Below are 12,476 nucleotides of genomic sequence, written 5' to 3' on the forward strand. Positions count from 1 at the left end.
CAATTCAGTATTTTCAATTGCATCTGATTTAAAATATTTATTTAAAAAAAAGCTTTATCACATTTAGAACACAAAAGGTTGGATTGAAATATAACATTTTAGTCCCCTCAGCAAAAACAATTAAATATTACAAAGTGATATTCAATTCACAAAAATCTGAAATAACAACTGCATTCCAAGTCAAGAAAAAGTCACGGTCCCATAAATGCAAAGGAGAGAGGATAAGAACTGTTTCTACCTAGCTCTGTCTTCAATGCCTGTAATTACAAAGTAGAAGACACTAGGCTGATTTCATTATTCACTGTATTTTAAATATTGTAGGATTTACCAATATTCAGAAACAGTTAAGGTTGTTACTTCTTTTAGACTCCAGTAAAGAGAGTAAGCTGTTGTCACTCTCATGAGTGACTACAAAACATTCAACTTTTCTGGATTGCTGTATTTTGCCCAAGCAACACCCCAATTTAACGAAGAAATGCATTCACATAAACCATCTATAAAACAGCCTCCTATTTTTCTTTCCTGATTCCCCAGCGTATTTCCTCAAACTGTTCAGCAAAATATTGCATTTGCAATATTTAATTTTTAACCTGCATTTTTATCCTTTTCTTCCACCCCTTACATTTGTGTGTATGTGTGTATAATTAATAAAAACTTTTATTGTGGGAATGACCTCTGCCCCTGTTTTTGTACATTATGCAATATGATGGGCCTCGAAAGAAGTGGAAGTCACTAAGAATCAGACAGAGGGTAGAAGGGAATTTGAAGCAAATTACAAAGTTTGCAGAATGATTTAGAAGCATAAAATAGCTGCTACAAATATCAGCCTTTGTAGGTGTTAGAGCTAGAGGCTGATGACCATTTTCTTTTTGCGCATTATGGTATGTCCAAGAGACTACCCAGCCTCATACAGTCCACTGATTATCATTCACTGCTGTTGTTTCACATGGGCACCAGTGATACAGCCAGGAAGAATCTGAGGGGTATCAAGGATTACAGAGCCCTGTAATGGCAGTAAGGGACTGTGGAGCGCAGGGAGTATGTCATCAATCCTCCTGGTCAAAGTGAAGGGGTTTGAAAGGGCCAGTCAAATCTGGCAAATCAACAAATGGTTACAAGACTACTGTCACAGCCAGGAGTTCAGCTACCTAAGACTATGAGACTCATTTTAAGAAACCTGGTCTACTGCGGGCTGATGGGGTCCATCTGTTGGAAGGGGAAGAGCATCTTTGGTCATAGGCTTGTCAAGCTGGTGAAGAGGGCTTTAAACCAGTTGCTGGTGGGAGGGGAACCTCAACCCATCCCACTCCTACCAGTTTGATGCAAGTGCCAGCAATAGATGCCTAGAGCCTGGGGAAGGATCACAGATCAGCAGGAGAGCACCTGAAGAGCAGCACAAAGGAATTCCAGCCACTGCAGCCAGTAAGTCAGCTTCACTGTGGGCCCAATTTAAATGCCTCTAATAGCATGGGGAGTAAACAAGAGGAGCGAGAGACATGCACATACCTGCAGAGCTACAATCTTATTGGCATCACTGGGACATAGTGGGATGGTTCCTATGGCTGGAGTGTTAGAATGGAAGGATACAGGCTTTTCAGGAAGGACAAGCAGGGGAGACAGGGAGGGGCATGTCACCCTCTATGTCAGTGACCAGCTGGAGTGCCTGGAGCTCTGCCTGGGGATGGATGAGGAGCCAACAGAGCTTTTAAGTTGGGTTTAAAGAGAAGGCAGGGACAGGTGATGTTCTAGTGGGGTCTGCTACAGGCCACCTGGCCAGGAAGGCTGAGCAAATGAGGCCCTCTATAGACAGATAGGAGCAGCCTCATGTTTACAAGCCCTGGGCCTCATGGGGGACTTCAACCACCCTGATGTCTGTTGGAGGGACAACACAGCAGGGCATAAGCAATCCAGAAGGTTCCTGGAATGTGTTGATGATAACTTCCTTCTCCAAGTGATAGAGGAGCCAACAAGGAGAGATGCTATGCCAGACCTCATTCTCACCAACAAGGAGGGGCTGGTGGGGAGTGTGAAGCTCAAGGGCAGCCTTGGCTGCAGTGACCATGAAGTGTTGGAGTTCAAGATCCTTAGGGCAGCGAGGAGGGCACACAGCAAGCTTGTTACCCTGGACTTCAGGAGAGCAGACTTTGGCCTCCTCAGGGATCTGCTTGGCAGAGTAGAATGGGATAAAGCCCTGGAGGGAAGAGGGGCTGGTTACTATTCAAAGATCACCTCCTCCAAGCTCAGAGTGATGCATCCCGAGAAGGAGGAAGTCAGGCAAAAACACCAGAAGGCCTGCATGGATGAACAAGTAGCTGCTCAACAAGCTCAAACACAAAAAGGAAGCCTGCAGAGAGTGGAAGCAAGGACAGATAGCGTGGAACAAATAGAGAAAATTTTGTCCAAGCAGCCAGGGATCGGGTTCGGAAGGCCAAAACCCTGACAGAATTCAGTCTGGCCAAGAACATCAAGAGCAGCAAGAAAAGCTTCTATAGGTACATTGGTGATAAAAGGAAGACTCGGGAAAACACGAGCCTTCTCTTCAAGGAAACAGGAGACTTGGTTGTCCAGGACACGGAGGAGATACCCAACAACTTTTTTGCCTCAGTCTTCACTGGCAAGGACTCCAGCCACACCTCCCAAGTCATAGAAGGCAAAGGCAGGGACTGGGAGAAGAAAGAACCTCCCACTGTAGGAGAAGATCAGGTTTGAGACCATCTAAGGAACCTGAAGGTGCACAATTCCATGGGACCTGATGAGATGTATCCATGGGTCCTGAGGGAACTGGCAGATGAAGTGGCTAAGCCACTCTCCATCATATTTGAGAAGTTGTGGCAGTGCAGTGAAGTTCTCCCTGACTGGAAATGGGGAAACACAACCCCCATTTTTAAAAAGGAAGAAAAAGGAAGACCCAGGGAACTACAGGCTAGCCAATCTCACCTCTGTGCCCGGCAAGATCATGGAGAAAATCCTCCTGGAAAATGTTCTAGGACACATGGAAAGTAAGGAGGTGATTGGTGACAGCCAACATGGCTTCACTAAGGTAAATTGTGCCTGACAAATCTGGTGGCCTCTTACAATGTGGTTATAGCACTGATGGATAAGGGAAGAGCAACTGATGTGATCTCCCAGGACTTGTGCAAAGCATTTGACACTGTCCCACATGGCATTCCTGTCTCTAAATTGGAGAGACATGGACTTGATAGATGGACCATCTGGAGACTAAGGAATTGGCTGGATGGTCACACTCAAAGAGTTGCGGTCAACAGCCTGACGTCCAAGAAGAGACCAGTGATGAGTGCTGTTCCTCAGGGGTTGATGTTGGGACCAGTGCTGTTTAACACCTTTGCTGGCAACATGGAGAGTGGGACTGAGTGCACCCTCAGCAAGTTTGCTGATGACACGAAGCTGTGTGGTGCTGTCAACACCACACTGGAAGGGATGCCATCCAGAGGGACCTTGACAGGTGGGACTGTGCAAACCTCATGAAGTTCAAAAAGGCCAAGTGCAACATCCTGCACAAGGCTTGAGGCAATCCCATGCATAAATACAGGCTCGGCAATTAGTAGATTGAGAGCAGCCCTGCAGAGAAGGACTTAGGGAGTGCTGGTTGACAAGAAGCTCAACATGACCTGGCAATGTGCACTTGCAGCCCAGAAAGCCAACCATATCCTGAGCTGCATCAGAAGAAGCATGACCAGCAGGTCAAGGGAGTCAATTTTCCCCCTCTACTCCACTCTCATGAGACCCCACCTGTAGTACAGTGTGCAGCTCTGGGGCCCCAACATAAGAAGGACATGGACCTACTCGAGCAGGTTCAGAGGAGGGCCACAGAGATGATCAGAGGGCTGGAGCACGTCGCCTATGAAGAAATGCTGAGAGAGTTGGGATTGTTCAGCCCAGAGAAGAGAAAAGAAGGCTCCAGGTAGACCTTATAGCAGCCTTCCACTACCTAAAGGGGGGGGGGGCTACAGCAAGATGGGGAGAGACTTTTTACAAGGGCATGTACTGACAGAACAAGGGGTAATGGGTTTAAATTGAAAGAGGGTAGATTTAGATTAGATACAAGGAAGAATTTCTTCACTATGAGCGTGGTGAGACACTGGACCAGGTTGTCCAGAGAAGTTGTGGCTGCCCCCTCCCTGGCAGTGTTCCAGGCCAGGTTGGACGGGGCTTTGAGTAACAGCAGAAGACATCCCTGCTCATGGCAGGGGAGTTGGAAATAGATGATCTTTAAGGTCCCTTTCAACCCAAACCATTCTATGAGTCTATGAGGTTGTCTTTTTATCCTTTTTGCCCATAACCTGTCTTTTTATACACATTTGGCCTTTACTTGCCTAAGCTACCTACTTCACAGGCTATTTTGCATTCCAGAATGAGGTGTCCATTGCCAGGTCTAAGAGACCAAACCAAGGTTTCATGTTTTTGGCTGATGGCAGAAGGAGCAGTTGCATGCCATGGACACGCAAACTATTCTCAGTACTAGAGCAAAGAAAAAAGGCTTCCCTACAGTCAGCAGACATGAAGAACTGTTTCTAATCAGAATACACAATATGTGCCCAATCCTACTGTTTTGCTCCTGACCCTGTCTCCCACACCCTTGTGGCTACTTCGGGGATAAAACAGAGCTTAGAGCTTACTGTTAAATGTTGGCTCTGCAATATAAAACATAATTTACACTGACTTTCACACTGAAATTATTTCAGTGCTCAACACAGTGTCCCCATCTTGCAGATGACCACTACTTTGCCTAAAAAACAAAATGCTAATAAGCGAACATCTGTTCTCGTATCTTCTTGGGAATTTAATGTTATGACATCAGAAACAGTGTTCACTAAGCAAAATTATCTTATAAAACACATCAGCAGTGAAGCATCTACTTTGAAGCTCTAGAACTCCAAATTCATAGACAGTTTGTTACATGCTCCTTTGTACTTGGTAGCTTGTGTGTCTGGAACCTAACCAAAACTTCTCTATATCAAAATTTAAAATGTATCAAAGATCATATAAAAGCAATGCTATTGGATAAATACATTCCTCATCTAGTAGAGTTCACAGTACAGGTCTGAAACAATATTAGGAAAAGGGAAGATGTTTATAAGATTAAGATAATTATGAAAACCGATTTTTTTGTGTAATATATGTAAAAATCCTACCCTGTGTGAATATTATGGTGCATTTTCACTTTTACAAAAGAAAAGGGAACTGACAGAAGTCAGGCTATGCTATAAGAGCAAGAGTAGGTGGCACAGGGTCAGATGAGCTTTTAAATACTAATAAATTTGAGGACATAATGGGGAAAACCCCAATAGTTTTTAGGAATTTATTTCCCAAAACAACAATTCCTGAAAGTAGGTTGTACATAACGGAATACAGTGAGCAAATACTCTCGTCTCACATTAAGTGCTCAGATTTCTTTTCTCATTTGTACCTACTACACTTCTCTATTTAAAGATACAAAAGCTTCTATTAAAATATAATCATCAGATTACTGATGATTCTATTAGAGCTTCTTTATTCTAATGTTCCAGTGTTCTAGCTTAAGAGAAAACACAGGTTTCTTGCAGAGATGGAGATATAAATAGTCCTCTAGGTTGAATTTCATGATTCCTCTTCTTCCATGAATCGAGATACAAGCAGAAGACCAGAGAGACACTGGAGAAAAAGGATGCGTTGGCATTTTGCCAATTTAACAGGTGTAGCAGAAGAAAATTCATTCCCAGTTTCTTTTAAACGTGCCGTTATACCCCAGCGGAACAGAAGAGGGCACTCCAGCTAGTTCATCACTTCCCTGCGGTTGATCCTGCTAGGTAGGATTGCCACTGGGTACAACTGCTCCTGCGATCTGGTGTATACAAAATTTAAAGCTGCTTTCACTTTTTCTCAGCACAACAACAAAAAATGACCCGGCTCTCTACTACAGAGCAACTGTTTTTACTTCTCAGCAGAATTCAAGAGCTATGCTCACCTTGGAAGTCAACATGCAGATCACCAAAAACCTTTCAAGAGCAAAAGCCACATAAAATTGCAACCCATGTTTACTCAAACAGGACGAATTTAGAGAGTCAGTCTCTGAGTATGGCACAACAGGACTGATGTACTCCCAGCTCCAAATACAGAGAGCCTTACCTGACAGATACTGTCCATCATGCAACACAGAAACAACGAACAATGTAAATAGGCCAAAGTACAAAAAGCAGAGAAAGTCCAAAGTGGAAGAAGGCATCACCACAAACATGTTTTAGGTCCTAAACCTTGAACAATGTAGCTTTTCCTAGACTGTGAAAACTACGTGCAAGGATTCTTGTTCTCAGATAACCTTCTCAACCAAATAAAAGAGGAAAAAGTGAAGAACATACTTGACATGGTAACTCCATACCCTGTAAAGTCTAAATATCACAGTTCCCACCACCAAGATATCATAACCCTCATGGGCTGTATCAGTGAGATAGACTTCAACTTGTCACTGTCGATGTGGCAGCTGCAGGGAGGACTTTCAAATCAAAAACACAAAAATCACTAGAAAAAAAGAGTAATTATTCCTCTTCACTCACTCCTAACAAGCAATCATTCTACCACTAAATACTTTCTTCTGTTGAAAGGGAAACAAAAACAAAAGTAGAGCCAAAAGTTCTTTGGTTTGGGTTAAATAGTCACTAAAATCCTAACAGCTCTTTAACACAAGAGAAATACCCCTACAGTGGACATAACTAAAAAAATAAATGCACACCAATGAAAAGACGGGTCTGAAACATCACTTACAGATTTGTTGTCATCAAAGGCGTGCTCTTCTATTTCTTCTTCCAATCTATCAGCTGCTTTCCTGACATCTTCTAGAATTTCATCAAGCATTGACAGGCTTTTGTTTTGATGCTGCATGTTCTTAAGGGCTTCAACCTGATGTTTTTCTGCTGCTAAGAGTTCAACGTATTCCATTTCTTCCTGTTGAATTTTACAACACACAGATAAAAGTACTGGCCCGGCCTTCAAGCAGAAAAAACATCTGACATAAATGTACACTTCTTTTGACATAAAACATCTTATGACTGGAACTGCAAAAGCAATACAGACTCTATAATGATATTTGAAGATTGCTTTCTCTTGTGCCAATTTTCACTGGGGGAAGCAGGCAAGAAAAACAACTAAACAAAATATCAACCAACTGCGTTTTCTAATCCATCAAACAGCAGAGCTGCCTCAAAGTCACAATCCTTAAAATACAAGAAAGAAATTACTTTGAGGAACTCTAGGAAACACTTCAGAGCCAAGTCAAGTTTAGAGCTCAGTGCTTTAGCAGGGAAGCATAGTTTTACTAGCAACAACAAACTAACAAATTGGAAGGAAAACACAATCTTAATTTTATAAGGCATTTTATAAACATGGGAAGAAGTCTGTTTATGATTTTCAAAAATTACAATAACTGTGGAAACAGCTAAAAAAAAAGCAATTGGGAAAGAATAGTGATGAGCAGTCAAGCACTCTAGCTGAAGTTCCTCTTTATGTTTCCCAAGAAGCAATTTTCCTATCAGAAGTAAAATACTTGACTTTGTCTACCTTTTCATTGTGCCTCTTACAAACTTGCACTAATGACCTCTGAAATCCATTTCTAGGCTTCAGAAGTAAGAAAAGAAAAAATGCTGATGTGGTTTGATATGGTGTAAAAATATTTCAGTAGCATTCCTAATAAAGTTATAATGTTTTGTTTATCTTTGAATGTTTCAGGTTCAAAAAAAAGAAATAAAAAAGTTTATTTACTGATCACGACTGGACTTAACATTGCACATTCTACATGGTTACGAGACAATAACCAAGCATAATACTTTGTGTATCAACTGAGCATAATTTGAGGTTTTTTGGAAAAAAAGATGCTTCATTTTACATGCCTACTTTCTTTTAAAGATGCACTGGTTGAGAGAGAGAACAACTATGAATGAGGAAACATATGCAATGGCAGGCTTTTTCCTTTCAGTTAGGTTCAGGATGATGAGAATATTTAGACAAGAGACCCTGCATCTGTTCAAGGGAGCCATTACTATTACCAAGGGAAAAAACAGACTGGGCAAAAAATACAAGCAATCTCTAGGTCAGACTGAATTCTCAGAAAACAGAAGTTTCTGTCTCCATTTTAGATGCCCTACCATACCCAGTCAGAAATCAGATAGAACACAGATCTCCCTTAGGTTGCATGTTTTATCTGCATACCCCACACAGATATCTTAGATAACCTGGGCACCTAAAATGGTCCTAAACTCTTATGTTTAAATAACACACGTTTGAGGAGAGACATTTTTCGCCTTGAAACCTGCAAGAGTATGCATATAATTTAATCAATTCCTTGATGCCAAGACAAGAGCATGTTCAGTACAGCTTGTAACTGTCACTTAACCCTTTTAAAATCCTGACAGATGAATACCTCTGGTTGTGATGAAAACACAGAGTTGCTGTCTGTTGGTGTTTAGAATTACCATAGTTACACCAGCATGATGAAAATTACCCAGTTCCCAAAATAACTGGAGTTGGGAAAAATGTAACAATGTGTTTGGCCCAATGTCAACTGCTTTACTTCTTATGCAACACATAAGCAAGAGACACAGTCACTCTCATACAGCCTCAGGGAAAAACATTGCCTATCTCTTGTTCTCTGCTAGAAGACATTGCTTGAAAGACATAAAAAAAAGCCCCTGTATGGCTGCAGATTCTTTCCTCAGTCAGCAACAACTTGGAGCATGAGATGGAATTGATAGGGGTTAGGTTCTTTCCCCTCAAAAACGGAACAGGTTTTGGGCAGAGGAAGTCAATCAGCCCTTTCTGACAAGCAGGCTGAACAGAGCTAAACTGCAGAAAAATAAATAGCACTCTAATTTACAAGAGGTTAACATTCTCTGAATAGCAATGTAGAAGAGCTTTAAAAAAAACCTGAGTTTAACTAAGTACCTTTAATTAACGAAGACAAAGCTTTCTGTAGTCTAATGAAGTGGCATCTCTGTTTCACCTACAGACCAGTGTCACAGCAGAGGAGTGGGACAATCACAGAGAATGGTGTCCTTGAAAAGAACAAACTATCTCAAACAGCCTGCTACATGTTGAGAAGTGCATCACAGTACAAACACTGTTCTGAAATTCATGCTGGGACTGGAGACGTGATCACAAGGTACATGTCAAACAGTCTTTTAAGCAAGGTAATAAAGATAAGGATTGTGCACTAAACAGGAAACTGGAATGCCTAGAAACACATGAGCAAAATTAAGTTGATTAAGTAAGACTCTGGGGCAATGATGGTTAGGAACACAATGCTGCTGTTACTCTATACTGTTTATTTAGGGCTGAAAAAAAAACCCACATTCAGAAGAGGACACTACTACTGAGTTATTTTTTCCATCAGTGTCGGCATACTAAGTACCCAAGAAACTGGAAGCTGATAAAAAGTAGGTGAGATTTTGTAGCTTCTTCCTGAACCTCCACACAGGTTCCTGGAGAAAAGGAAGTTAGAAGCCATCTTTTTGCTTCTTCCTTCCTCCCCCACTCCCTTAATGATTCCACTATACCTTTTCCCAACAGCAGAACCAACAAGAAATGCATCAGACATGTATACATATCCCAACATTAAACACTTCCAAACACTTCAACTCAACATAAATAGAATTAAGATTCCAGCACCCTCTACAGTCATTTGAATTTTCCATTCAATAACTGTTAAAAAAAAAAAAAAAAGGATGTCTTATAAGTATACCAACAAAGTAATCATTACAGCAAAATGAAACTGGAACAAAACTGGATCTAATGCGTGTCTTCTGAAGTAAGAACAAGGCCAGAAAACATATCCTGTGTAATTTTAATCTTTTTGGCATGCATTTCCCCAATATTCTTTGTTTCACTTCATATAACAATTGCAAGACTAGAACAACAAATATTCCATTTAAACAATTGCATGCATGACATCAGAAGGAAGGGTATAAAAGATTGCTCATTCAAGTAAATATCTTGCTATGATAATACGAAAAAAGCCTACACAATCCACCTCCGCAGAAGTAAAGTTTTGAAAGGACATAAATCCAAAGCACATCATTATACATACAGGCCTCCTTTTGTGAGAAAAATGAGAAAGAACCATTCAAGTTCAAGGATAGATTACTTCAGTATTTTACAGTAACGTCAATAATTAGGTAAATGAGAAAAAAGATTCTGTACAGCTTTGCTGCTATTTTAAGAAGTTTGAGAAAAGAAGATGGAAAGTCAAGTCATTTTCATGACAATTGCTACCATTTCTATGCAGCAGAGGCTGGCACCACCATGAAGTGCTAATAATCAAAGTCATATTGAGCACTTCATAGGAACACACCTAGATCCAAGCTACACCCTATCCAAATTTGCCATGATTCAAGTCTTTGTTTTCACTGCACAGACTACTTCAGTCTCCCAAGTCTGCATCCTAACTTCTATGTACTTCCACCAGCCTTTCTTATACATGAAATCTTGCCATCTTCCTCTGTTAAGATCTGCACATCTCTTACACAAATACCCTTCAGAGATTCTCCCAGCTCAGATGCTATATCCCAATTACATTTTTTTTTCCTTCTCCTGCTTCCTTGTGCAAGGGCAGCCTTTTTTTTAGAAGGCAGAAATCAAAGAAAATTCTTAATATATTCTTCCAGTTGTTGAGGTATAGAGCAAAGAGTAATTTAAATACCAAATCAATTAAATGACATTTTCTCTCAATGGGAGACTTTCAGTACACAGTCTGAGCACTACCAAGTCCAGTAGACAGTGGCAGATTGTGCACACCCTAATGTCTGAGCTGACATGGGAACTCAAATTTTCCGTGAAGTACTTGTGTTCAACTGTTACTCATCTGTGCTTTTCTTGGTAAAGTTATCTCAGCCAGGTCTTTCTTGGAAGCACCACTTTTCAAACCTGCACTTTTAGGCTCAGTGTTATACTGAGATTTAATCATCTCATGTTTTCCATGTCCATTTTACCCACATCTATATGAATATGGAAATAAAAGGCAAGAAGTCATTCTGTTTAAATTGTAGATTTTGGTTGAGCAATTCTCATTTAAGGTGGAAAAAACAGTATTTTGCCAATTTATGGCATTATTTCTGCTCTGATAATCCCACTGGCTTATCTAGTGCAACTGTGCTATGTGCACTGACTCACTTCTTGTATTCCTTTCCCTTTAATATAATATTTGCCATAGGTTTTATTATGCTTAGCTTTGTTTTGAAATAAGAACTGCTAGTAAGTTGCAAGCTCTACACCAGAATTATTTCCAATTTTACTAATGAGAATACTTTATTCAAAATCCATTTTAAAAAGCAAATTGTTGCAAGTTTCATGCAGATCCACTTTTTTATTAAAAGAGGTTGAAACCATGCCATAACAAAATTAAAATCGCACGTAAAATATTAATACTCTAGTAATAAACATGGGAGAACTAACCTTAATTGCAGCTTCTCTCAAGGCTTCCAATCTCTGTCTGCTGCTTTCTTTCATATTTACAACATCTTTGTAATCACCCTGTAGAGCTCTCTGGAGGCCATGGATTGCTTGAAAGACTGAGTTTTCACTTTCATTTAGCTCCTTTTGGAAAATTTCAAAGGTATGCACCTGAAAAAGTTTCTCTTCGTCTGACAGTCCTGCATCCTTCTCAACTGCTCTTATAGCATTTTTTAGTTTGTTGAGAACAACGTTCTTTTGGCGAAGAAGACCAGATAGTTTCCGGCAGCTCTCCAAAACCCACTGCTTTCTCTGAGTGATAACAGCTCCTTTCCCACGGTGCAGCTTTATTGCATGCTTTACTACATCTTCATGTTCTGCAGGATTTGCTAACTGGCCACAAGGCAGAGAAACCAACGTCCATAGGGAAATAAATCCAGTCGCCTTCATTCTTCACTTTTTATTGCTGTTGGGAGAAACTGATAATCCACAACTGCTCAACGTTATCTGCTACATGGCTTCTGCATCTCCAGTGTGCATACCACGCTGCAAGATCATACCAATCAGTTACCAAACGTGATAATGTTGGGTCATTAAGTCAAACAAACATAGATAACAAACCTAAGACTGTGTCCTATGCTATAATCTTTACAGAATATATATGGCCTCCTTCAGTCAACAGTTATCAAAACCAACAAGTAGCCCAAAGTTATTGATAGATTTTTGTTTTCCCCTTGACCATTTTGTAGATATCACTTGTTTTAAAAACACAGAATGGAAAGCTTAGTCATTTCACAAGGTAGTCACACACACTTCTTACATGAGAGAAAAGCCATTAAAAATATTAAGCCATGATCCCATAGGCTGTACTTCAATCTATCACCAGAACTCATTATTCTTATCTATCAGTAAACATCTTATTTTTTCAAACCTATCCTAAAAAAAGTGTATCACCGGCATTTGTTATCTATACAGTCTCAGAAACATTAACACACTCAACTATACCAACATAATGAAAAAAAGCTTAACTGAAACAGATTACA

General features: G+C 40.4%; 1 protein-coding gene across 1 annotated transcript in view; it reads right to left on the reverse strand.

The window, feature by feature from the left end:
- Positions 1-12,476, reverse strand: part of TMCO3 (transmembrane and coiled-coil domains 3) — a 39,254-nt gene that overhangs the window by 24,198 nt on the left and 2,580 nt on the right. The window contains exons 3-4 of the mRNA XM_074909803.1: positions 11,437-11,979; positions 6,760-6,939 (exon numbers count right to left, since the gene is read on the reverse strand). Coding sequence (XP_074765904.1) covers positions 6,760-6,939; positions 11,437-11,883 — 627 coding nt within the window. The 5' untranslated portion in view covers positions 11,884-11,979. The remainder of the gene's footprint in view (positions 1-6,759; positions 6,940-11,436; positions 11,980-12,476) is intronic.

Source organism: Athene noctua, chromosome 1 (assembly GCF_965140245.1).
Source record: "Athene noctua chromosome 1, bAthNoc1.hap1.1, whole genome shotgun sequence".
Classification (NCBI taxonomy): Eukaryota; Metazoa; Chordata; class Aves; order Strigiformes; family Strigidae; genus Athene; species Athene noctua.